Genomic DNA, 26,572 nt, shown 5'->3' with positions numbered 1-26,572 from the left:
TCTTGCTCCAGGCCTGGAGCCCTCCAGGGACTCTTCCCCAGGCCAGCAGTGGGTGTCTTGAGTCTGTCATTTAGACTGATGTCCAGTGGCCTGGACTTCTTTCTGTTCCCCATACCTTGTGTGTGATGAAATATACATAACATAAAATCGCCATTTCAGCCACTGCAAACTACACATCCACTGAGTGTGACCACCACCACTGTTTAACTCCATTTACAGATTAAAACCTGGCGGTCAACGTAACATTAGCTGAACTGAATCAGCATGGTGACGAGTGTGGACAGCCCATCTGCGGAAAGTTGCCAGCATAAAAAGAGATGTGGAGAAGAGCAAGGCGTTGTGGGTTTCTCTAAGTGTTGCTGTTTGAGCCACTGGTTCTCCTGGAGAGCTGGTCATGCTGGCTCCCGATAGAATTTGGCTGTTACCACTGGAGAAGCTCAGACCTTGTGTCTGAGCGAGGCTGCGGTTCACTTTGCGGGGGCTCTGGTCCTCACTTTGAGCATCACTTCCTCACTCCGGAGGGGAAGATGTGTGCTGTTTAATCTCCAGGTTTGTCACAATGGCTTCTTGATAGGTACTCAATTGTTTTCATCATCGGAGGAGCTCAGGACCCCATTGTCACTAAGGATGACTGCAGTACTTTTCAAAGCAGCCCTGGTTCTTATTTTGAGAGTCACTTCTAGGCTCCAGTCAGAACCCTCAGCCTGCTGGCACAGCTCCTTCACCCCGCTGGCACACTTTCCAGCTTCCACTGCGGACCTCTGGGCCTTCCCAGAGCAGATCCACGAAACAGACTTGCATGCGTCATTAACATGGACTCTACATCTTCAGCTGGACTCATTCGGGACCCTGCTGTAGGAGTCAGGCCCTCAGCCACATTTCCTAGGTCTTTAGTGTTGTGGACAGGTTTCCTGCACTCTTGTAGTTAACCAAGCGAGCGTCATAAAATAATGCTATGAAGCCCGTGTCTTGTGTGTAATTGTTCTTGCAACCCCTGACCACAACATTCATCTTGTTCTGTGGTACAGGGATCTGAACTCAGCGCTGACCACTGAGCTGCCCCCAACCCTTCTTGTTCTTCATCATTTCCTGAGCCAGGTTTCACTAAGTTCCTAAACTGACCTGGAACGTGCAACCCTCCTATTTCAGTTTCCCAATTAGCAGAGACCAAGTGTAAGCCATGCCAGCTGATTCCACTTTTTTTTTAACCACTAGGGATTGAACCCAAGACCTCTGCACTAACCTACATCCTCAGTCCTTTTTCAAAACATTTTTTGAGACAAAGTCTCGCTAAGTCTCCCAGGCTGCACTCCACCTTGTTATCCTCCTGCCTCAGTCTCCAGAGTAGTGGGCATTATGGGTATGCACCACTGTGCCCAGCTAATTCCATGACCTCACCACTCCCAAGAGAACCCTGTCAGCACATTCAGTCATCAGTCCCTCTCTCTCCTTCCCCAGACCTTGGCCACCACAATGTGGGGTGGTCTCCAGGATCTCCTTCTTCGGATCTTCCCATCAGCAGGATCACGTGTGGTCTTTCCCCGCAGGCTCCTCCAGCTGAGTTCACCCCAGCCGGGGCACGTATCCAGCTTTGATCACCCCGTTTATAACTGAATGGTGCCCCACGGTCCCAATTCGTCCTATTCTGATTACCTGCACGCCCACTGATGGACACTGAGTCACATCTACTTCTTGGCCGACATCACCAGTGTGGCTGCGGTCCTCTGAGCGTGAGCCTTCGGGTGGGCCCTCTTCTCACGTTTGGGGTCTACACGCAGAAGTGGAATTGTTGGGCAAGGCGATGACTCAGGTCCAGCTCTCCGAGGAACATTCGGGCAGCTCCAGAGAGGCTGCACTGTTTCACGTCCTGCTGGCAGCAAATGAGGGAGCGCTTCATACCCCCACCAACATGTGTTTCCCATCTCAAAACACGAGTAGCACCGGGGAGACGTGCAGGGCGTCGCCTCACACCGGCGACTTGCATTTCCTTAATCACCTACATGGAGCACGAGAGCAGGGTTCCCTAAGCCGACTGGCCTCCGGGACAGACAGCAACTGCTTCGCCCAATAATCCTTCAGGATTTTTGTTTCTGTTGAAGTGTGAGTTATTCTTTTATCCTGGATAAAAACTCTTATCACATCTGATTCCAGTATCTTCTGCATTCATAGTTTGTCTTTTCACTCTCTTCAAAGTAAAAACTTGATACACAGGTTTTTAATCTTGTTGATAATTCAGTTTTTATCTTATGGCTTGTACTTTGAGTGTGAAGATCATGCAGCTTATTTTTTTCTACAGAATTTTTGTAGTTTTAACTTTTATTAGACTCTTTGTCCCTTTTTAGTTAATTTTTGTATATGGTCTGAGGTAAGGGCTCACACTTCATTCTTTTCAACACAGGTATCCAGTTGTACAATTTATCAAAAATCCACTTCACTACAGACACACGAGTGGAGTTTCCATGCCATGGGTCCTTATGTCCACCCTTATGTAAAAGCCACTGTTTTGATGAGTGCTCCTTTGTACTGAGTTTGCAATCAGTAAGAGTGAGTGCTCCCACTTTGTTCTTCTGTTTCAAGATTGTTTCGGTTATTCAGAGTCCACTGCAATCTGATATAAATCTTACAATCAGTTTTTCCATTTCAGTTTTTGAAAAAGGGCACTGGGCTTATGATACAGTTGGTAATGAATCTGCAGATCAGTTTTCGTTAAGGCTGCACGAATCAGATCAAGTCTTCAGATGTATCCCCTCTGGGGCCTGGTATCCCCTGGCTTCCCCCCAGGTCTCCTCTTTTCTGGAAGCCAGAACCACTCCACGGCTGTGGACCTCTCAGAAAGCAGTACCAGCACTCAAGAGGCTGAGGCAGGAAGACCGCTGCAAGTTCAAAGCCAGCCTAGGCCACCTCAGAGAGAGCAGAGCCTCAGACAGAGAGAGACAAACAGAAGCAGGGGAGAAGGGGGAGGAAACAGTGCTTCCGCCACCCTTCATGTGCCAGTAGGGCTGCCAGGGTCACTGCCAGCTGCAACTCTGGCTCCTGCACTGGGCAGATCAGCTCCCCTCTGCGGAGGGAGCCTCTCCTCAGCCTGTCTGCTGCAGACCCAACAGCCACTGCTCATCAGACGCAGGCCACAGACGTCTCAAAGCCGAGTGGGAGATGCTGCCTGTGTCCTAGCACGGCAGGGCTTCCCAGACACCCATGGGCAGACAGGCAGAGGGGAGCTGCTTCTCAGACAGGCTACAAGGCCACTATCAAGGATGAGGACGGGGAGCAGGCACTGCTGCTCTTCCCCACTTGGTTTAACCCTTTTAGCGCATGTACAGGGGTCACTCTTGCAATTGTCATAGTCGACTGAGATTGTGGAACCACCTCCTCCCCCTCCTCCTCCCCCCTCCCTCTCCCCCTCCCCCTCCTCCTCCTCCCTACTCTTACTATTACAAAAAATAATTGCTTGCAGTTTTTACGGTAAAAGGTAAGTGCACACACACACACACACACACACACGCACACACACGCAAAGCAGCTAGACCAATGGCCAAGACCATGAGAGTTACATCTTTAAAAAGACAGGACAGCCAGGTGTGGTACATGCCTATTACCCGAGCACTTGGGAAGCTGAGGCAGGAGGAAGCCAGCCTGACCTACACAATGAGACCCTGTCTCAAAATTAATAAATAAACAAAATAAAGTAAAATGCAAAATGGCAGGAGAGGAGGGGCCGGCTCCAGGGGGCCATCTCCCCTAGCAGCTCGAGGCTTGGAGGAATCCACTTTCTGCGCACATGTTCAGGTGCCCACAGTGCACTCGCCACTGGCCTTGCTCTGGCAGGATGCAGGGTCCTCAGCTTGGGCACAACTCACTGCCTAGGTGAGGACCTTCCAGAACACCTGCCTCCCAGACGCCAGTGTGCCAGGGACCGGACAGGAGGAGGCCCGCCCAGCTGCTGTGCAGTGTCGGGTGTCAGAAATGACACTGACTGAGAAGTCCTTGCTCCCCCGGGTGAGCCTGCAGAGGGACAAAAGCCAGGAGCCCAACCACAGGGAGAGGCTTCCTCAGGCCAAAGCCAAGCAGGCGCCACTCTGAGACGGGCTGGGCTGGAACGGGGCGCCCCTGCTCCCCCAGGGCCTTCGGGACTGACCTGGATCAGGCCCGCTGCTGGGTTCCGCCTTTTCTCAAAGTGCTTCTGCCGATGCTGCTCTTGGACTTTCAGGGCAAAACCAGACCCCAAAATGCCCTGCAAGTCGCTGAGGTCAGACCATGCACAGAGACCCACTGCCCCCATCCCATCAGGGCCAGCCCATGACCCTCACCCTGCCCCCCTCGCCCGCATATCTCAGGCACCGTTCCACCTCTTCAATCCCTCATCACCAGAGAGTCTAAGGGACACCCTTGGATCTGGGATCACAGACGCCTCTGGCTTGCAGGAGGCATGGCAGTACCCCCAGTGAACCCAAAGGGGAGCCCTACTTCCCGATCTGTCCCTGCCATGCCCACTCAAGCCACCCTCTGCCTCTGCTGACAGCTAAGGATCAGCACAGCCCCATCCTCTTCTGCCTGGGACGAATCTCTGGTCTTGCAGAGCCCTGGATGAGGTACTGGGTCATCACAGCACTGCTCTTGGTCAGGAGGACCCCGTTGCTCAGGGTCAGCTGACAGGAGGAACCAAGGGACCAGGACAGCTGGGGAGAAGCCACAGCCTGGGACCTGGTGGAGAAGCTGCAGCTCAGGGTCACAGGCTTCCAGGCCAGGCGCCCCAGTCTGGTCCAGTGAAAGGGCCTTCCCCAGGACCGTGGATCTGCAGTGACCCTACTCCTGTCCTGGGTTGTTCCAAGGGCAGAAGGTCCCGAGGACAGCTGGAGAGACCCTGTCCCCTCAAGCAGGGAGGTGGCCCAGGGCATACCGCAGGAAGAGCGAAGAAGGAGACTCCGATGAGGGTGAAGGTTGCTGCCAGGAGCCTCCCGTTCCAGGTCTGGGGGTACTTGTCCCCGTAGCCAATGGTGGTCAGGGTGATCTGCGGGACAGTGGCAGGCCGCTTAGCCAGACTGCAGTGGCTGGATGGAGGTCCACAGCCTTGAGCCAGATCCTCCTGGCCAGCCCTGCAGGCTCCTGGAGGGGCTCTTTTAACACCCCTGAGGGCAGACGGATGGGCCAGCCACTAGGCCTCGGCCACGCAGAGGCCGGAATGCTCCTGGTGGGCTGAGGGAGGTCAGAGTCAGCATCACTACTCTTCGCCACACAGGCCCACCAAAGCCCCAACAAATCTCCTCTCCACACAGGTGGGGAGGAGGTCACTGAGGCTTGGATCACGTTTCACACCCAAAGGCAAACCCCACAGCTACTGTGCAGGAGCAAGGAGAGAACTCTCACCACCCCACATCCCTGGAGGAGTGCAGTACACTGGGACCCATCAGTCAAAAGAGAAGCAGCGGCAGTGGGCGGGACCATGAGGGGCGGAGTCATAAAGGGGCGTGGTCATGGCAGGGAGTCTCCGATGTCAGGAACCCTGCAGGAGGTGCCTCAGGGGCAGGGACTGGAGGAAGAGGTTGGCAGGGGTGGGACAGGTGAGGTCTGGAGGAAGGGTCCTGCAGGGGAGGCCAGGGAAGGGCAGAGCCAGGACAAGCCACCCTCCGTGCCCAAGGGCCACAGCAGCACCCTGACCAAGTACCTGGGCATACAAAGGGCGGGTGGAGGGATGTGTCAGCAAACTTGACAATGATGTAGAAGGGGCACAAAGGTCCCTACAGCCCTGGCTGACCAAGACCAGACAGGCCTCCTACCAGAAGCCCAGGACAAGCGACTGGATCAAGCTGTGGGGCATAAAGTCTTGGGCAGAGGGAAAGACTGCCCATCTTGGGGGGATTGTGGGCACCTGGCACAAGGCCTGCTGTGTGTGCACTGACAGGGGTGCCCTGCACCGGGGGGAGGGGGACAGGAGCTGGACAGCGAACAAGGACAGTGGACGGCTACCTCCTGGCCACAGGTAACAGGCTCAGGCCAGGACTACGGGGTGGGTGGAGACCAGAGACCCCCCCTCAAGCAGAGTGGGTGCAGGAAAGGCCAGGAAAACAGGTAGATGGCAGCTGGGCAGACAGTGGACAGTGTACACCCAAGGCCTGTGGAAGCATTTCTCAGTGGCCACCGGCCCTGCTCTCAAGGTGAGGCTGGGGGAGGGGGCGGGTAAGAGCAGGTTGGGGCTGTGAAGCAGGAAAAAGGCCGAGGGGGCCTCACTCTGTCCCTGGCCTGAACCAGCCATCAGGGAGTAGGGAGTGGGTACGGGAAAGGCACGGCGTCAGTCAGGAGGGAACCAGAGGGGAGGACCAGGGGCTGGACTTGGGGAACTGCCAGTTTAAAATGTGTAGCTTTTGAAAGCTGGGGGGAGGACAGGCCACTTCCCCAAGCAGGGCCAGCTGGTCACAGCTCAGGACACCTGTGCTGAGCCAGCCCTCTGGCCGAGCCTGGATACCTGTGGACAGTCAGAGGTCCAGGTAGCTCTGCCCCGACCTGAACTCCACACACACTCAACACTGCCCACCCTGTCCTGCTTCACTCCTGACCATCCTGGTAGGGGCAGAGGATACAGAATTCCAGGCCTCATAGCCACAGATGAAACCACTGGTACCCATCTGACCTCTGTCTCCATCCTAGAGAAGTGGGGTTTCTCTCCTGAGAGAGGAGCCTGTCCCTTTTCCTGACAACTAAGGCCACATAGCCAGGTGTTCAGGGACTCCCAAGGGAACAGCCTGCACCACACACCTGCCTGCATGAGTACCCAGGGAATTGAGGAGGAGCCAGGGGATGATCTGTGGGCCTCAGGGCCCAGCCTGGTCTCCAGACATCTGAGCACACAGGATATCAGGGATGTGACACCCACCCCCGCCCCAGCAGGAGTGGGGTCCTCCAAACTGTTCACCAAGGGTACAGGCCACAAGAGAGGGACCTTCAAGGAGGCCAGGCAGAGCCAGGCACGGGGAACCTCGGGTGCAAGGCCAGGGCAGCTCAGGTATTGGGCAGCAGAGGACCAAGGGGGCAGCTGTGGGCAGGGCCATCATTCTGGGCTCCAGGTCCCCAGGTAGGCCACAGGCAGTGTCCCTTTGTACTCCCCCAGCCCCCGCCACAGGAAATGCAAACAGGGTGCTGGTCCAGAAACAGGTGACCCCAGGGGTGGCAGCTTGTCCCGGGGACAGAGAGCCAAGTCCCCAGCTGCTCCTCCATATGTGCACAGGTGCAAGGTCATGGGGGTCAGACCCCCTGAACCAGGAACCCCTGACAAGTCCCCCTGCTACTGCTCTTGGGGACCCTGCCTCTTGTCTTCCCTTCTCACAATGCCAGGTGAACATGACTTGGAGAGAGGGGTGGTCACTGGGGAGGCAGGAGCCTCACCGTCCTCCTCTAGCCCCACAGGCACACCCAGGGTCCGACCAGCCTCAGCAGCCACCTCCACATGCTGTCATGACCATGGGCAGCCAGCAGGTGGCTGCCAAAAGACATGTCCATCCAGCTAAACCGGAAGAAGCAGCTGGGCCTTCCCCGCAGGCCCAGAGGGGCTCAGGACCTTGGGCAGGATGAGGAAGCAGAGAGAAAAGCTGGCATCCTCAGGGAAGCAATCGTCACCCCGTGACTAGGACTCACCAGGCCCCACCAGAGTGCATCTGCGTAGGTGTCGAAGTGGTCGTTCTCTCCTTTCTCTGCCAAGTACACCAGAAACGAGGCCAGAATGAGGCAGAGGAAGCCAATGTACCAGGCAGTGACCAGCTCCTGCAAGGCAGATGGACCACGTCACTGCCATACTCAGAGCCAGCTGGACAGTGTCCAGTCCCAGGGCCCTGCATCTCTGGGGCCTTGGGACCAGAGCTTCCCTTCTGAGGCCAGCAGAAGCTCAGCCCTGCGTGCACTCATTGGGAAGACTCACACCACAGGGCAGGGAGGGACAGCTGCTGCACTGAGGTCCGGCCACAGAGGCCCACCCCTGTGCACAGCAGACCTGAGACCAGGGTGGCCACTGACCACCAGCTCAGCATGCCTACACATACCCAGGTCTCAGGAGTATTGGCCCAGCAACCAGCAGCCCTGAGGATAAAGGAAATGGGACCCTGGGGAGGTAGCTCCAGAAAGAGATCTGGCCTTGGCACACCAGTACCTCCAGCATCCAGGGAGGGACGGGGGAGCTGCAACCAGGAGGTCCCAATCCTGCCCCAAAGCCATCATGGCGGAAACCCCTCAGGGTCTCAGCAGGTCAGAAAACAGGAAGGAGGTCATTCGGGCAAATGAGTCACTCACACACAAACCACCTTCACCACCCAGCCTGGCGCAACTGAGTCATGGCCCTAGGGGGCCTAGGACCTCTGGGACACAGAGTGTACACAGCCATGGCCACCCCATGGGTACCCCAGACCCAGCTGCCATAGCCACAGCTTGAACAACATCCGGGCAGGTGATTCGGGCAGTATATTGATCCAGGCCCTCAAAACCAGGAAAGGAGACACCCAACCACAGAGCAAACCTGCTCCACTGCAGAAAAGCTTTCCAGGGACAGACGGCAAAGATGGGTCGAGTCACAAAGAAACCCAGGAAGAAAGGCATGATGCCCACTCAACTCCACAGACTCAGTCTGGGCTTCTCAGTCCTGCCCCTGCCCCCCCAGCCAGGATATGCAAAGGAGCTCGGGCAGCAGGGAGCCAGGCAAATAGCACCCTCAGAACTGGGCAGGAGCCTTGCTGCCCGGGCCTGCTCACCTTGCTGTGGGCATAGACCACAGAGCCCAGCAGCTTCCATGTGCCTCCTCTCCGATCCATGCGGATCATCCGCAGTATCTGCAAGAACCGCAAGCTGCGGAGAGCGGACGTGGCGAAAACGTTGCCTTGGGAGCCAGCGGCCAGGACGGCGATGGAGGCGATAAGCACCATGATGTCTGCGGGAGGCAGCCAGAGCTCAGGCCACCCATCCTGGGCTGCAGGGCGGGACTGGACACCCCTCCCTACCGCCACCCCAAGGATGGACAGGAGGCCCTGAGTGCCTGCAAAGCACCCAGGGGGAAAAGAAGCCACTGCCCAGTCTGACCCGCACCTCCTCCCATCTGGGCCACACTGACCATGGCTGCCACCTGAGAAAGAGGTGAGCAGAAACTTCCAGAAGGACACGGCCCGCATCTGGCTCAGCCTGCATGGCCAACAAAGCCAGCACCAGCTTCTCCTGGCCGCCCTATCCTGCTGTCTCCACTGCCCCCGCCCCTGCCCTGCTCCACTGCCCCTGCCCCCACCCCTGCCCACTCCACAGCCCCTGCCCTGCTCTGCTGCCCTGCCCCTGCCCTGCTCTGTGGCCCTGCCCCTACCCACTCTGCCAATTCCCATTAGCCTCACCAATCACACAGAACGGCTTCCGGGCAAACTTCAGCCGCCCTCGCCAGCCACGGTACCGGCAGCAGCAGCCTGCAGCCCAGATCCGGACAAAGTACTCCACACCAAACACCACGATGGTCACAATTTCCTACAGAGGAGGCCACCATAAGGCTTGGGGGTGGGGGGGTGTGGACCACTGGACCGCCACAGGTGCCCTGAAGCCCCTTGGGGACTGCAAGCTTAGCCTGACAGCCACAGTGTCCCACCTCGACCTAGCCAAGCAGCAGAACTCCAGCCCCTTGGGACACACATCTGGACCTTCCAGGGCCCCTGCAGCCACAAGTTGTCTGGGCCCGGAACCACAATGGGGCCGTTGTCTCCATCTCCCCATCCGAGAAGGTAGGAGTCCCCTATCCAAATTGGGGCAGAGAGCCACATCCAGCGTGCCTCAGGGTCGGACAGGGAGCCCACCTTCTACCCAGAGCTCAGGCAGGGAGGGACCGAGTGGGGGTGGTACATTCCGGTCCTCCCCATTACCAACCGTACCACAGAAATGACACTCCTGTTGCCATGGCACCCACCCCTGCCCCGCTGCAGGGCTGCTGTGACTGTCACGGCCCCTCAGCCGCCCGCGCACCCATGCTGTTCCGCCAGGGACACCCCGCAGCCCTGTGGGGGAGGCACCACCAGGGTCCTCAGGCTCCAGTGATTGGGAGGTGCGGGAAGAGTGCCCTGCAGGTGCTCCACCATCCCAGGGCCAGAGAGGGTGGAAACCAGTGGGGCCCGGCAGTCCTGGCCCTCCACCACCCGCCTGCCTGCCTGCCTGTCTGCCAGCGCGCCAGGCTCACCAGGATGTAGAGGGCGCCCTCCGAGCTCTTCTCGTACTCCTTGATGGTGGAAAACACAGACAGCACAAGGCAGGAGAAGACCAGCAGGAACCTAGAGGGCAGCGGTGGAGACGCGGTCAGCAGCCAGGCACACAGGACACTGCTCCCACCCCACCACAGTGACAAGCAGCGTGGACCAGAGGCCCCGGTGGGCAGTGCAGAGGGGATGCGATCCGTGCTGCCGAGGCCCCAGGACCTCCAGGCATCACCCCTGGGATGACCGGGTCACTACGTCTCGAAAGCTTCTCTCCAAACAGCCCAAGCACGACTTTGCCCCCCGCCCCGCCCATACCCTCGTGTACTGGGAAAGGCATGCGGAGTAAAAGGGAACTGCAGCGTCTGCCTACAGACAAAGCAAGGAAAGGAGCCAATCTGCAGGGCTGCGTCTGGAAGGCCCTGAAAACGCGTCCGTCCTTTTCCGGCCATCTCCTCTCGAAGCTTTTCAGAAGCACAACACGTTTCTAATGAAATTCTATGCTCAACAAGAATTTCTCAAGATTGTCTCCTCTCTAACTTTGCCCTGTCTGCCAGGAAGCTCAAAGTGGTTCCATTTTTCCTTGCTGGTAAGTTCAGGGTCTCGTCCTCAACACCCCAGGTTTTCCAGTGTAATTAATACCTTTACCCTTCCCCTGCCACTTAGCACCTGACCCTTCCTGATCAACAAAACCCTCTCACGTGCTCTGTGCCCTTTCCTGGCGGCACAACTTCCTCTGACAGAGGCGGATGTGGACAACAACATGATTAACTCAGTTCCTACTGTGGAAACAAGAATACATCTCACGCTTTGGTGCCAGGTGCAGGCCCAACGACTGTGTCACCGAAGAGCCACCCTCGATGGTCCAGGCCCATGTGGGCCTTCCTGACCACCCAGGGTGGCTCCCTCCCTCCTGCACCTGTTCTCTGCCTCCCTCTGCATTCTGGTCCGAGATTTTCGGATCTGACCTCGCACGGGCTCCCCCTACAGGCTGAGACAGAGGCCGGATGCCGCACGGGCCCTGGCAAGGGCACCTGAGTGGCCCTGATAAAGTGCGACCAAAGGAGTCACACATGGGGTCTCTGGCTGCCTCACACACTCCTGTCCTGGAGCCCTGGGTGGCGGCGCGGCTGTAGGTGTGGGAGGGACCATCAGCAGGGGCTGCTTAGAAGGCAGTGGTTCCAGGCTCACGTGCTTTCTTAAATTGTCCAGCCACGGCCTTCAGGGAAGGGACACCTTCGTCAGCCAATGAGTGATGGGCTCTGGGGGCCTCCCATTCAGACAGTGACCCAGAAGAGCCAAGAGCTGCGTCAGGGGACCCCAAGCAAAGTGCTAGCTGCCTCACTATGCCCAGCTGGCCTGTGTCCACCCCGCTGAGCTACTCCGTCCAGCCTGGGACTCTCGTGCCCACCCACAAACCCTGCCTCTGCCGCCACAGGCACCCACCTCATGAGCCCACCCAACACCGTCCTGGGGGTCAGGTGCCCTCCACGTGAACTCTCCTTCCAGGTCCCCTGCACCCCAGCCCCATCCCCTGCTCCTCTTTACTGGCTGGCCTGAGGGACCCCCTCAGACACCCACTGCCACTCCCGGTCCTGGGGAGTCCCCCACCCAGACGGCTTGTCACCACACTGCTGACACCAAGTAGGCTATGTGTGCTGCCCACCCTAGCGCCAATGAGGAACCCACCCTCATCCCTCACTGCCCTTTCCAGAAGGGAAGGGCACAAGGCCCAGCCAACCAGGGTGTGCAACTGTCAGGGTCAGGGCCTCTCTGGCCAGATACAAGGAGGAGACAGCAGTGAAGGGGAGGAAAAGAAGCGAAAAGACACAAAAATGGAGCACCTGGAGCCCCATGGACTGCCAGGTGACAAAAGCCCATTTCTTAAACACTTCAGATTTGTTTCCTGTCCTTGGTGAACAAAAGAGCCCTGACCTCAGCAGGCTGTAATCTGCTAAATGACAGGGGTGGGCCCTGCTCTGAGGGCTCTGACTCACCACCACGCTACTGTGGTCACTTCCTCTGCTGGCCCTGGCTCCTCCCGGTGCAGACAAGCCACGCCGAATGTGGCATAAGCACCCTTGGGTCAAAAGGGAGAAGCTGATCCTTGGTCTGTGGTGCTGGCTGGTGGAAGACCACCCACCTCCAGAGCCTCTGTGTTCCTGTACGAGAGCCCTTAGGGCTGGGAGTGCAGCTCAGTGGTAAGCACCAGTATCGTGGAGGCCCTGGGTTCACCTCCAGCCCCACACAGTCCCTGGCCAGCTCCTCACAGGGGACCAGCATCAGCATGAGTCTGGGAGATGCCAGTTTCACCCTGGGACTCCAAGGCCGGTCCCCCTTGCCCATGAGGAGGCTCTTGTGAGGCAGCACCCCACCCTGGGCTCCCACACCCAGCCTCCGTATCCCTAAACCAAGACAGGAGTGCCAGTGATTCAGGAGATCACTGGGGTGGTGCCTGACACACAGGACGGGCACAGTGCATGCCCATCCCGTGCTGTCACTGGTGGCCACCTAAACCCAGCAGACAATGCCTGCCCCTCAGGACCCACGCGGCCCAGTGCCTGTGCCATGTCCCTCACCCATCTCACAGGCCCACATAAAGTGCTGGTCTCCTTTGGAATGTCTTGCTGTCCATTCCTCTCCATGGACTGACTTTACGGAGGACTGTCTGCTAAATGTCACCACTATTGAAAACACAGCAACACCTACACAGATGTGGGACCCAGGGGGCACCAAGGCCCAGATGACACAGAAACTGACCATCACAGGCAGGGGCCTTGGACAGGACCAAGCCAGCACCGCCCTGCCCCCCCCCCCATTTAGCACTCAGGAGAGAACACCCATCGATATCCAGCCCGGGGGGCAGTGAGGAGACAGGTTTCCGGGCTGGGTCTCCATCCACCCAGTTTGCTCACTGCCTGGCCAGCATTGAGCAGAAAGGTAGGGTGGCCTACCGTGGCTGGCTGATGTCGCAGGCCATCGAGGACACTGGGCCCTGCCTGGCCCATGTGCCAGGAACGCACCCTGGCCAGGGTGTGGCACGGGGTGTGTAGGCTCAGAGGCAGATCCCAGCAGGCCAGGCCATGTGCAGGAAAAATCCAGGCATAGTGTGTGAAGCTGCCCAGAGCCCAAGGGCTGCAGAGGACAAGCCTTATCCAAAAGGCAATGCACTGACCCTCGACCAGCTCCTCAGTTCTCTCCGATGAGGCTCTGGGGACCTTGTCCATGGTCATAGCGAAAGCTGGCCCCCGCTGGTGTTCAGGACAGGGTCTGCCACCACCACCAAGAACCTGGTCCCAAGTCCAGGAGGCCAGCAACAGTGCACGGCCCTGCCTGCCGCCCCCGCACCCGTGACTGACCCTCAGCCAGATGCACTGGCCAGGGGACACCCCTTCCCACCCATGGTCAGTGGACAGCTCCAGACAGCGTCCCCGAACTTCCCAGATCCTGGGTGGAGGCGTGGCAGCAGGCAGCAAAGGCTGCAGCAAGGCCGCCTGGCAGACAGGACACGCAAAGGAATGGTCACATTTCAAAACTGCAATTAATTTCCTTTGCTCATTAGCCAATTTATTCAATTCACTGAGCCTTTTAAAAAATGCACAGACATCTTGTGTGACTTCTGCGAGTGATCCTGCTTGCCTGGTGGTGTCTCCTGGGTCCCAGGTCAGCCCCTGTGGCTTGGGTGCCAGAAGAGGTACAGAAGAGGCACTGAAGGAGTCTCTATCACAGGGCAGCAACAGAGCCAGGTGGGAGCCCAGGGTCCCCAGGAGCCCAAGGGGCAGGGAGCCCCTGGAGAGGGATAGCTAATGGAAGAGCCCATGGGGAGGCCCAGGTGGAGTCCAGACGAAAAATCAGGGCAGGTCAGGGACAGCTCCACAGGTTCCACGCTGTACAGAGAGGCCAGCTCCTCACACTCTAAAACATCCCTCAAAGCCAGGAAGAGCGAGTCTGTGTGCCTGAGATCAGGCCCTCTTAGCCCTGCTCCTAAAAGGCTCGGCCCAGGTATCCAGCACATTCCAGAGACCCTGGGGGCATACAAACGTGAGGGGCCACTCAGCAGAGCTGCAGCCCTTCCCAGAGTCAGTGACCCAGACGTGCAGTGCCCCGGCTTGACCAGGAAGGCAGCAGGCTCAGGCCCCCTCCCCACAAGGAAGTTTTTGTCCAGGACGGAGGAGTTGACCCAAGCACCAGTGCTGGAGGCCCCAGGAGAGAACGCAGCACTGGGTAGGTTGTAAATGCCAGCTCCTCCTCGGGAAGCCCAGATTCCTGAGGAAAGGGCAGTGTCTGGTGAGGGCACTCCGAGGAGAGAGTCACGGCCCAGTCAGCAATGGTGCTTACCTACGCAGCCCACAGTGGCACCCACCCCACGACCCACATCCAAGGCAGTTTAGACTGGGGGACCCTGCAGCTCTGAGTCTGGTGTGACTCTGCCACTTCCTGCCTCTGTCCCCCACTGCCCTGGCCCTCTGGCCTCCTGGTGCTCAGTGACATGGGACACTTCATGGGGTCCAGCCCCGAGCCCCAGCTGGCACAGGAATGAGGTGGTAGACAGATGCCCTCAGGCTCTTAGCCCCTTCAGGCTAAGCCAGAGGATATGGGAACAAAGCCTGTTGGGGGTCACTGAGAGGGGGTCCTCCGGGCCCTGTCCCATGCCATCTTCCTGCTGTGCTGAGGTCCAGCTCCTGGTGCACACGGGAGCCGTTGAGGCCAGGGCATCTTTGCCTTTCCCGCTGAGGCTCAGCTACCTGTGTGCTCAGAGGGCCCAGAATCTTCTCCCGTCCCTGACCTTGGACCCCCCCCCCGCCCCGCTCTGTCTTGGAAGCGGGCACTCTACTTGATCAGATGGGGCTGAGTAACAACAGGAGCTCACAGCTCCCAGAGGTACATGCTGGGGACTCCGCCCTGAGCTGGACACATCTCCCCAGCCCTACCTGCAAGTCAAGGTCAGGGAGCTCCTGGCAGGAGAAGGGAGGCCTTTCCCAAACCCACAACCCAGGAACTGGCCAGGCCTCCCAGGGTCAGAGAGAAGAGGCCTCTGAGAGGAGGATGGCTGATCTTCCTGCAGCCAGAATTACAGCACAAGGGGTTTCAAGTGTAATTATGCTAACAGATTCAACCTTAGGACACTTCCCTCCCTGGCAGTGGTTGCCAAGGAGACCAGCATCACAAGCAGCTGGTTCCCAGCCCAATTCCCAGGGCCAGGACAGGGAGAAGGCGGGGACCTCAGACAGCCCAGGCTGCTCGGCCCAAGCGTGAGAATCAGGCTGCCTGGCATCACCCCAAACTCCCATGCATGTTGGGACCCAAATCACACACAGCCACAAAGAAGGACCAGGCCTCTCTAGGGTTCAGAGCACAGACTATGCACCCTGTACAGTGAGGACCTCACTGGGCTCCAGGGCCATGTCAGGGACGCCTGAGCCCTAGGCACACCCAGGGTCCTTTTTCAAGTGGCCTGAGCACAAAGGAGGAGCCATCGGGAAGTGACGGTGGGGGTATGGGGGAGGGGCACAGGCAGAGGACAAGCACTGAGAGGGAGGTCACACATGTGTGCACCACCCATATGTGGGTCCCTGCACCCGAGGGAGGGCCCTCCTGACCCTTGAATCAGAGTGCAGGGAATATTTCACTTCTGGAAAAACATGGCCGAGCCACTGCACTGCATCCCAATCCCCTCACTCGTGGCAGTGGGAGCAGAGGAGCCCCCTGACGCCCACTGTGATGACTGGTGCTCCCGCCAGGCTCTTCAGTCTCAATGCAGGGACCAACTGTCACAGCATCCTGCTGTGCTCTCCAGCCCCTGCCGGCTGCCCTCAGCATATCTGTGTCATTGGACCCATAACAACCCTACAAGCAGGAAGATGCCCCACCCCCATTCTATAGATGCGAAATCAGAGGCTCTAAAGCAACTCAGCACAGTCCACAAGGGATTCAGCTACTGCACAGCCTCTGCCAAACAGTGTCCCCTGCGGACAGAGTCTGCCCCTCCAGACTGGTGCCTGTTCCAATAAGGCTACACCCTCCTTGGTGCTGAGGGCCAGCAGCTGGGGCCCCAGGACTGTGAGCAGCCCAGGTGAGGCCCAAGGACATCCCCCCGACAGACACAGAAGGGTCCCCCAGGACGCCACCCGCCTCATCCATCAGACTGCAGCCAACGCTGCACCCGGAATCTAATTTCACCCCTAATGAACTGCCCTGCTGCCAGTACTGCTGCCTCTTCCAATCTGAAGACTGGAGGTCAGCAAGAGTGCTGGCAGCTGCTCTAGCCACAGCCGGCATTCGAGGGGCACTCCTTGGTCCACCGGGCTGGTGGGGCAGAGGCTGTGCGCCATCCAGGACCCCTCCCATCACACCACAGCCCACTGCCCCACTAGGAGGAACCCACTGTGCCTGTAGTCCTGGGAAGTCACACAGCTGCCCACAAGAGCCTGGTCTGCCTTATCCCCACCAGATGCTCATCATCTGACAGGCCACAGCTCAGAGGCCCCAAGCCTAAGAAGGCCAGCTGCTGGCTCAGCATTCAGGGCATCCCGCACAAATGGCCTCAGCTCCCCACCCAACCCTGTTCTCTCAGGGGTGCCCCTCAATGCCCCCACTGACCCCGCGATGGCCGGTACTGACTCTCTCCAGGTCAGCAGGGCTTCAGAGGTGCTGGAGATCGAGGTCCTCTCCCACCCCATCAGAAGCCCAAGGGTCCCAGAGCTCTCAGCTTCCAAGAAGCACCACCCCTAGTGCTGCTTTAGCAACTACAGCCTCCTAGGAAGGGCTGGCACTGGGAGGCAGGGGCCACAGGGGGCTCCAGGCCCAGTGGGAGGCCTGCTGTTTGGCCACAGGAAGGCGGCTCACGCACAGTCTCTGGACTCGGCATATGCTGCCTGAGATCCCTAGAGACAGTAGCTCTGGCTGCTAATTTACTCCCATTAGTCACCACAGGTGCTGGACACAGAGCCAAAGGCGCTGGGCAGGGCTGGTTGGGAACCCCCTCCCTTTCTGGCTGATGCTGCAGCCTGGGCCCACCATCCTAACCCTGGCCTCTCCCCAGGCTTGCAGTCCCCAACCCAGGACCCAGCCAAGAGCTCACTCTTAGAACAGAAGCCAGGACAAGAAGGTGACCATGACAGGAGGACAGACCTGTTTGGTCCTGAGCACAGAAGGGGCACAGCCTGCCCCTGGGTGCCTGGCCACATCTGTACCTCTGCAGGCAATGCAGCATGTTAGAAACAAGGCCATGTCCACACAGACACAGACACCAACGATCATGGCTCCTCTGCCCACAGTGACCGAAAGGTGGACACACACAAATGGCCATTGGTGTCCATATGTGGCCCTCACAGAGCCAGAGAGGACAGAGGCTCCATGCCCTGCAGCACAGATACACCTCGAAGGGACCAAACCAATGGTGAGAACCTGGCAGGGCCGAGGCCTGGGACTCACTCGTCTCAAAGGCCCAAAACAAGCACACCACTGAGACAGGAAGAGCCAGGAGCAGGGAAAACATGGGGTGCCCACTAGTGGGGACAGCGTCCTTATGGGGTGACAATGTTCCAAGAGAGCTGGCAGCTGCACATCACCAGGAAGACACCAATCATTGTGGTTCTGCTCACTCTCCACAGTAGATAACTTCACTTCAGCTCCTACAAGAGCAAGGCCAGGCTGCTCCAGGGTGGGGGGACACCGCTCAGTCATTGCAGTTCTGAAGCAGGAAACTCAAGTGGGACAGCCCAACACAGCGCACACTGTCTTGGCCACCTCCACAGCACTGCCTGCCTCCAGCCGCGGAGGGCTCGCCCCACAGACGGGACCGCACACCTTTCTGACTTACACCCCTGGTCACCCAGTGCACTGGATGAGGCTGCCAGGGACAGGGCCACTCCATCCCCTACTCACACAGCAAGCAGATGTGGAGTGTGTGGTACAGCCCACCCGGGCCACCTGCGCAGGATACACCCGAGGACACCTGCACGCTATCACAGTCAGAGGCCCTCAAAACAGTGTTCCCAATGACAGCAACCCCGGGGCATGACACACCTTAAACTCCCAGACAGGCCAGCCCACTGGCAGCGAATCCCAGGAAACCCCACAAAGCAAATACCACACGGGGAAAGGCAAGAGCCAGACAAGCACAGGACAGAGCGGCTGCAATCAGTCAGGAAGCACAGCGCTGCTCCTCAGGCTCTCCGGCATTCTCCCACTTCCCCGAAACGGGCACGGTTATTTTTGTAATGAGAAACGGGTAATAGCCATTGCCCAGCATCTCTGTAAGACAGAGCGAAGCTATGCATGCTCCTGCCTACTGCCGCAGCCCCACCCTCACCTTCCTCCACACGCTAGACTCAATGCCACTCCAAGGAGAATCAGCAAGAGGCTGCTCGGACCCTGACCCTGGAAGCATGAGGCCTGCCGTGCGTCTCGAGGCCCCTGCATCTTCTGGGCAGCCCCCCAAACGCTGACCCCGTCCCTGCCATTAGCAGAGGTAAGGCGAGCCCCCACCCACATGCGCACACGCGCACACACACACACACACACACACACACACACACACACACACTGTTGGGTGAGGGGTGGGGCTCAGCTACCTGAAGGTGCCACCGCAGGCTCATGATCAGGACCTTGGGCAGTGCCCCAGAGCCAGCCACGCCCTCCTCCTCCTTCCCGGCCCCAGTCCCACCCCCTGACCTGGACAGTCAGTTCCCCACAAGCACCAGGGCCTCCCCATGTCTGACCCAGGAAAACCCCGCTCAGGATGAAGACATCACAGTAACCAGACCTGGATATCCCTGTGGGAAGACATCTGCTGGACCCTCATGCAAGTGCTACTCACAGTGATAAAATCCAAGACAGCCTCGGGGTCCATCCCCAAGGACCTCCACAGGCACCTCACAATAAATACATCAGGGTGACAGTCCCCGAAGAGGGCCTGGCACTGCCCCACACGTAGGGCTGGGCAATGTCTGGACAGCCCGGGCAGGTGGCAGCACAAAGCCACGCACAGCACATAAGGCAACGTGTACCCAGGGCATGTCCGGAAGGGAAAGGAAACAGAACCCCAGCCAACCATGGGGGGAAGACTGGTCAGAGCGGGCACGCTCCCGGACACGGCGTCCACCCGCCAGCATCGCCTCGGCCTGCCTCTCTGCGTGTGCTTGGTTGTTTCCTGTGAACCTGATCTGCTCTGGAAGGAGAAGTGAAAGGGCCAGTGCCCTGCTCCTGGTCCTAATAAACTACCTGGCTACAAGGGAACCCCCGGAACCTGCTGTGGCCCCAGCTGAGCCTCACTTCTCTGGTCTGCCTCCTCGGAGACACGGCTGAGTCCTGGCCCCATCGACACAGTGAAACTGCCATGCCCCCAGCCCCCTGTCTCTGTGGACAAGCAGACTCTGAGCCCCCGAGTGTCCCTCTGTGCCCAAGCCAGCCCCCTGCCAGGCCGAGGCTGCACAGACTCAGCCCACGTGCGCAGCAGGGTGTGCCTACCAGTGGCTCTTTTATTCAGTCCCTCTGAAACCCACTTTCAAAACTGTGCACTCTGTTCTTGCTTCCTGAAGCTTTTCACTGCTACCCTCAAAACCTGGGGCCCGAGAAGAATTCAGTCTTGTCCTCCTCACCCTAAACAGGAACAGCTTCAAGTTACAAAGTCTCCAGTACAGGTCAGGGCCATGGGCTCATAGGGAGAAAGACTAGACCGGCCAGGCCCGAGGCCAGGGCACAGCCCTCTACCAGCAGGGCCTTCCCGCAGCCAGGGCAGCCCTGAGCTCCCTCCAGAGCAGCTCCCACCCAGAGGTCTCTGCAGACACGGATCCCAACCAACTCTTGTGAGAACATCCGAGACATTACAAAATTAGTCCCAGGAATCCATAAAGAGCTAACTCTGCTCCAGATGGGTAACCAGCAAAGCCCAGTGACAACCAACCTGGGGCACATTCTGCCTCTCGTTCCAAGTCCTCACTTCCTCTGCAAGAAACTGCTAGAAAAGCCCTGGCTCTGCCCACCGGCAGCCCCTCCCTTCAGCCAACTGCCGCACAGTGGGGAGCACTCGGGGGCACTCCAGACAGCCTCGGCCAGGGACACCAAAGCTTCCTGGTGCCCTAGGGTGGCCACCCAGCCCCAGGACAGAAGACAGTGCTCTGCAGCTGCTCACACCCCTTCAGTCCCGGGCAAGTCTCCTCCTCTCAGGCCCCTGACCTGACCTCCAGCAGCACCTGGAGGAAAATGGCAAAGGAAGGCAAACTGCCTGAGGACACTTATCACCCCTGTCCTGCCCCAAAGCCGAGGTCCTGGGCACTCTGGGTGTCCGAACAGTGCGGAGCCGTTCTCAGCCCAGCTCAGAACCTTCTTCCAAGACCCCAGCCCCAGCAGTGACACGGCAGTGCCACGGAACCCCACGTAAAGCTCTGTACCTGCCCACTTCTGACACGCCTCCAGAGTCTTATCGAAGAGCTGAGAACAGAAGACAGCAGCCATCAGAGCCTGCTGTGCGTGGGTCCCCAGCCAGGGGAGCCAGGCTGAAGGTGCCCAGGGGCACATGTGCGTGGCATCTCCAGCCACAGCGGGTTGTGGCACCTAAGAATGTCCCAGCGCCATCAGTAAACTGTTTAGAAAGCCGGGCTGTGCTACCACCGAGCAGAGGGGAGCAGAGGGAAGTGGTTGCACTTGGAAGGTCCCCATGCTCCGCCAGTGCCAAGGTGGGCACAGCCTCCCCAAACTGTCAGAGCCAAGTCATTGGGCTGGACGCACCCAGCCCAAGAGGGCCACAGATACCCACAGGCATACGCAGCGGTTCTCACATGGTTCTGAGGAGCCCACTACTGAAAGCTGTCCGCGACGTCATTTCTGAGGTGGAATTGTTCCTCTCCTCCAGGCCCACCTCAAGAATGCTGAATGTGTGCCGCTGGTCTTCCAGACAAGCCCTCCACCCAGGACAAGAGCTGGCAGCTGTGTAGCTGGCTCCTCCAGACAAACTCACAGAGGCTTCTGACCTCACGACTACAAGCTCAGAACCTGAGCTCAGGTTTAGGCACACGACCTCTTGGTGAGCAACAGCCCAGAGAACCATTGAGGCTCAGCCTCTCGAAGATGGGACAGGGAATCTGTCAATGGCCTGGCTGAGGGTCAGGCAGCCGAGAGACACCATTGTCCCTCTCAGCCCAGGACGAAGCCTCTCACTCTGCTAAACTCGGCAATGATCCCAGCGATCACAGAGATAGAGCCCATGACCCTCAGCCCACAGCAAGTTCTGGGTACCTTAATCCTAACATGACCAGACACACCAACCACATTCAGGACCGCAGAGCTGGCCACAAAGCAGGAGGGCCAGCCAGATCCCTGGCTCCTTCCCACGAGGGGACTCAAGGCCTCCACCCATCTCTGCAGTAACACCCACTGAAGCACACAGCTAGCAGCTAGAGGTACAGGTGGGTAAGCCCTGGTGGGGAATAGGCTGCCTCTGCCCTCCGCCCACACATCCCACCCAGCCACTTCTACCTCCAAGGCAGGCCACATTTACGTACTCAGAATGCCATACACTAGTCTGTCTGCCCGGGAGATGATGGTAACCACACAGACATGAGGCTAGCTCCCTCACCACGGGCACCAACTCCCTCCTCAGCTTCCCCTCATGAAGGGGCAGCAGCTGCCAGCCTTGGCCCCAGCACTGGCCACCCTAATGGGGGCCTTCTGCTCTGACCTGAGCCTTTAACAGTGTATGAGCAGAGTCCAGGTCCAGCCCAGAGCCCCTCCACCCTTCCTGCAGCAGCCCAGCCGTGGCATGGCCAAGTCCAAGGCCCAATCTGAGAAGACTCCACGAAGTCCCCTAAAGAGCCCACGGTCTGGGCCAAGGGTGTAGCTCAGCAGTACAAGTGCCTGCTTGGCAAGCGTGAAGTCTTGAATTTGATCCCCATAGTCCTGGAGATGCACATTTCCCTGGACTCAACGCAACAGTATGCGGTGGACCTGCTGTCCCAACCTGATGCCCGGACAGGTGGCCAGCTCAGCACTCCTCAGAAGCAGAGGGAGGGACGCCCACCCTCCCAGGCCAGGCCCAGGTCAGCCTCGTGCTTTCAGGTGCTCAGTCGCCCTGAGCACAGGCTCCAGGAGGCGTGCTACGTGGATACCCTCAGCCATGTGGTGGCCAACAGAAGCACATACATTAACCAGTCTGCAGGCCAGTTCACCAGCTAAAACGAACTGGAAAAAGAGAGAGCACACCCTGTCCATCATGAGCCTTGGTCCTCAGGCTGGGACACGGTCACAGCCCTTCAAAGCTCCCCAGGTGCAGCACGTTCAGAACTGGGATTGATCTCTCGCCATACAGCCAGCATCGGGGTCCCCAGGGCCCCCAGGGTGCACGTCAGGGGCCTCCAGGCCGCTGGCCACAGAGTGTGTCCTCCTGCTTCTCTGCACAGACTTGCGTGGAACCCTACAAAGCTGAGGTTTTCTGCTCTCTACTCTGTGAAGCGGTCCAGAGAGCTTCTTGCCTGCCTGTTAATTTGTTTTATTGCCTTGCAGCAACAAAAATGTTGAAATTTACTCCACGAGTAATCAGACAGAGTGATTCAAAGTGCTCCATCCTTCACAGTAATTCCACTTTAAATTATTGGTGAGGGTTAGAAATCCTGTGAGGAGGCTGGGGAAGTTGGAGAAGTCCAGCACCGACACCCCCCAATCCAGGTTTCCCTAGAAACCGCAACTCCCCAAGGCATTTCACCTTTTGGGAAATTTCCATAAGATTCTCCAACTGCTCAATCGATAGACATCTCCCTCCCTCCGTGGGAGGGCTGCAGGAAGGCCTGGCCTGCAGGAAGCTGAGCCATTCAGCAACTCAGCCTCCTCCCCTCTGGCGTGCCTAGTCCTACGGCACTACCAGTGGCCATCTCACCTTCCTGTGGTGTGGACCACTTGCCCCTGAGAGCAGCTGGCCAAGGCAGAGACACAGCTCCATACCATGCCTCAGGGCTAAACACGAGGCTGTGGGAAGGGCCCTGGGCAGCCTGGATTCCAGCCAGCTAGGTTATCCAGGGCCAACTGTGAGCCTGAGGCAAGGCCCCACCTGGCTCTCCCTTCACCTGGCCCAGGCCCTGCAAACTCAGAGGTCTCCACGGGGCAGCTGCGCCCATAGGGATGGAGGGGCCTTGGAGACCATCCACATGGCCTGGCCAGTGACATGCCCCCGGGTGCACAGTCCTCAAGCCCAGATTTTCCAGCTGGCCTACTTTACTTGCTCTCACCTCCTGGCCACTCAGCAGAAGAGATGCTGGAAAGGCAAACCATCTGCACCTCCAGGTTCTCACCTCTGAAGCAAAGGCCCTGTCTGCTTATTCGGGACAAACTTTCTCAGCCTCTGTTTCCCCATTACACCACTCTGGCAGGTTGGCAGTAAGTAAACAAGGCCAGCACAAAACAGGCACATCTGAGACCTCATTCCCCATCCTGTTCCCTCTGCTGCTGAGCCACATGGAGGCCTCTGCTGAGACTGCCCAGCTCCATGGACAGTGGGCAGCACGAGACCAGCCAGCCTGCCGGCTCAGGTTGGCAGAGGCCCCCCAGGGGTCACCCCCAGGGGGCTCCCAGAAGCAGCCCTATCTGCCAGCCCTAAAGCCCTTCCTGTGGCCCACTGGCGTGGGGAGAGCTGAGAGGTCAAGCAGGCTCTGCCCAGGCAGCATCCCAGGTGGGTCCGCCCCCACTGCTCGGGGCTCCTCCAAGAATGCTCACAGGCAGTGTGCAATGGTCCTGACTCCACTAGGCTGTGTCACAAGGCCCTGTGGTCAGTGGGCCTGGCTGACCTTGCTCATCAAACCCTGTTATGGGGCAGACACACTTCTCCTGACCGTGGACAGCAGCTGTCCCTCAGGGATCCAGGAGGAATCGCTGAGAGGCTGGCAGAGATCAACCTCTCAGGAAGACGGGAGGGTGGCCCAGATGGGCCCAGCACTGCCCAGACACAGGACTCCCATCCATTCTGTGCCCAGGCCCTGTCCTCTACTTGCTGTCCTGGGACCCAGGGAGAGACTCAATCTTCCTTGTTATTCAGTGAACAAGCCAAATGGGGCCCGATGCATAACATGGGTCAGTGCACACTGGGCCAATGGGATACATGGGCCAGTCAAATTCAGGAAGCTCAGGCCACCCAGTCTCTGGAGCTGGATGGCAGCTAGGCTTAGAAGGTCCCTGGGGACCTGGGGACCTGATGAGTGACAACAGCTGTATGAGCTGTATTACCATGCACAGTGGGCCACTGGGTACCTGGAAGGGCTGGACACTTTCTCAACTAGTCTTCACACATCCCCAGGGGTAGGGGGCAGCTGTGCCCACTTTACTGATGAAAAAAGAAGGTCTTCCAAGGAACCTGACTGAGCCAAAGTCAGCTCCCAGATGCCTACCCTCACCCAACACAAGAAAGCTCCAGGGTAGAGTGGTGCCATCTCCCCACAGCTACTCCTGCCAGGGAGCTGGAGTTTCAGAAAGCCAAGGAGAGAGGCCTGAGGCAGGCTGCTGGTCAGCTGCTTCCACGGTGAGGTCCCACCCTCAGGCAGGCACGTCCAGGGGGTGCAGAAGCAGAGTCTGAAGGTGCCAGGGTCCCCACACACCCTGCTGCCATTCTGGATGCTTCAACTCGGTGAAGAGACAGGACGGCAGGCAGCGGCCCTGGAGGGCTGACCAGCCCAGGCCAGGAACAGGGCCATCGGGGCTCCTCCCCCAGGGAACCCTCCCAGCCCAGCCCACTGAACCTGAACTCTGTCCTGTTCGAGGTCCTGAAGTCACAGGTCATGAGCTAGCCGGCCAGGCAGACAAGTAGGGTGGAGGTAGAGGCTGCCAGAGGACCACTGAGGACACACAGGCTCTTCTGAGACTCAGGCAGCAACATGCAGCCCCTAGACCCCTGAGCCACCTGGGAAAGCCAGATTCACCTCCCTGGGGAGGCGGGGTTGCCAGTCCCGACTGTTCCCTGGCAGCACCAGCACAGCCCGGGAAGCCCCCGCCATGGGGCTTTTCCCCTCAGTCCTGTCCCCTGGCCCCATACCACCAGTCCCACCCCAGGCCACATGCCCCTCACAGCCCAGGCGAGCACCTGTCTGGGTACTTTCCCACAATCGTTCCAGGCTCCCATCCCAAAATGCCTCTTTCACACAAAATGGCTGAGTCTCCGCTCTCTTCCTGCAGCCATGCTCAGCTGGGATGGGAGCAAAGCACCCCACACCGGAAGGCTGTGCACACACTCACACTTGCACACGCAGTCACATGCAGCAACTCATGTGCTATCACACGCTGACACCGATGTGAACACGAACATGGTGGCTGCCCGCCAGGCCTGGGAAGAGCGCTGCCCTTTTGGAGGCCCAGGGCTGTCGGTCCTAAGGCAGCAGCAGCCCCTGCTCCCCACTTCATCTGCAGGAGGGAGTCAAGGGCCCAGAACGACAGGGGCCGCTGGCAGCAGCAGAGACGGGTCGAAGCTGCGGTAGGCGCAGCGGTGAGCAGATTCAGGTCCAGGCAGCGATGGGTTCGGACACGCACAGGGCAGAACCCGCAGCGGCCTCGACCAGGGCTGGGGAGGGGACTCCCTCCCCCATTTTAGCAGCCCAGAAGCTCGAAGGGAGAGCGTGAAGTTGGGAGGAGGGCGAACAGCGGCCAGCCCCGGGTCGGGGGCGCCCAGCGCAGAGGCGCGCAAAGAGCGCAGACCCCGGCTGGCTGCGCAGCCCTCCCTCGCCGCCGGCCCTTTGTTCTGCGCCGCGGGCCGCCGGGAGGAGCTGCTCGGGCTGCGGGGGAGGGGGCTTGGGTCGGGCTGCGGGGGAGGGGCTGCTGCAACGCCGTCGGGCCCCCCACCCCGAGCCCCGGATCCCAGAGCGCCTTCCAGATGGGGTAGGAGCCGCGCTCCGGTCTGCGCGCTCTGCTGGCCGGGGACGGTCCCTGACGCAGCCCCGGGCCGCCGCGCCCCCGGCCACTCACACGTAGGCGTGGTAGATGAACGCCCAGCCGCGGGGCCGCTCCAGCACGTTGTACAGGAAATTCTGCAGCTTGCGGTAGAAGGCGTTGCGCTTGGGGGGCTTCCCGGCGCCCGCGCCGCCCGCGCGCGGCTTGCTCAGGATGCTGCCGCGCTTGGGGGCCTCGGAGCCGGCGATGAGCAGCGCGCCGTCGCGGGTGGAGTCGGGCGCGCCGGGGTCCAGCCCCACGAACCCCACCTTGAGCTTCTTCTCCCCGCTCGGGCCGGGGTACACGCCGCCGTTGCGCGACTTCTGCACCATGGTGCCGGGCGGCGCCCTGGCCGGACGCGGGCTCAGCGAGGGCGGCGCGAGGGGGGCGGCGCGGGCCCCAGCCCAGGCCCCCGGCCCTGGAGCCGCATGGCCCAGGCGCAGCGGCGGCGGCTCCGCGCTCCTGCCCGGCCGGCCGCG

General features: G+C 59.2%; 1 protein-coding gene across 21 annotated transcripts in view; it reads right to left on the bottom strand.

Moving 5' to 3' along the window:
• Window positions 1–26,551, bottom strand: part of Kcnq2 (potassium voltage-gated channel subfamily Q member 2) — a 55,154-nt gene extending 28,603 nt beyond the window's left edge. For 8 of the 21 annotated variants that reach the window (XM_003462801.5, XM_005000378.4, XM_003462803.5 and 5 more), the window contains exons 1-7: window positions 26,130–26,548; window positions 10,181–10,271; window positions 9,354–9,480; window positions 8,730–8,905; window positions 7,627–7,752; window positions 4,898–5,008; window positions 4,136–4,231 (exon numbers count right to left, since the gene is read on the bottom strand). In XM_003462801.5, coding sequence (XP_003462849.1) covers window positions 4,136–4,231; window positions 4,898–5,008; window positions 7,627–7,752; window positions 8,730–8,905; window positions 9,354–9,480; window positions 10,181–10,271; window positions 26,130–26,425 — 1,023 coding nt within the window. In that variant the 5' untranslated portion in view covers window positions 26,426–26,548. Of the gene's footprint in view, window positions 1–4,135; window positions 4,232–4,897; window positions 5,009–7,626; window positions 7,753–8,729; window positions 8,906–9,353; window positions 9,481–10,180; window positions 10,272–26,129 lie in introns of all 21 variants that reach the window. The other 13 variants (XM_005000377.3, XM_023561955.2, XM_063248021.1 and 10 more) reach the window with 2 other exon arrangements.
• Window positions 26,552–26,572: the final 21 nt, after the last annotated feature.

This window comes from Cavia porcellus, unplaced genomic scaffold (genome assembly GCF_034190915.1).
Source record: "Cavia porcellus strain 051 isolate PalLab524CR breed Dunkin Hartley unplaced genomic scaffold, mCavPor4.1 scaffold_5, whole genome shotgun sequence".
NCBI classification, from domain to species: Eukaryota; Metazoa; Chordata; class Mammalia; order Rodentia; family Caviidae; genus Cavia; species Cavia porcellus.
Note: the sequence above shows the minus strand (reverse complement) of the source record. Positions and strands in the feature narration are given on the sequence as shown.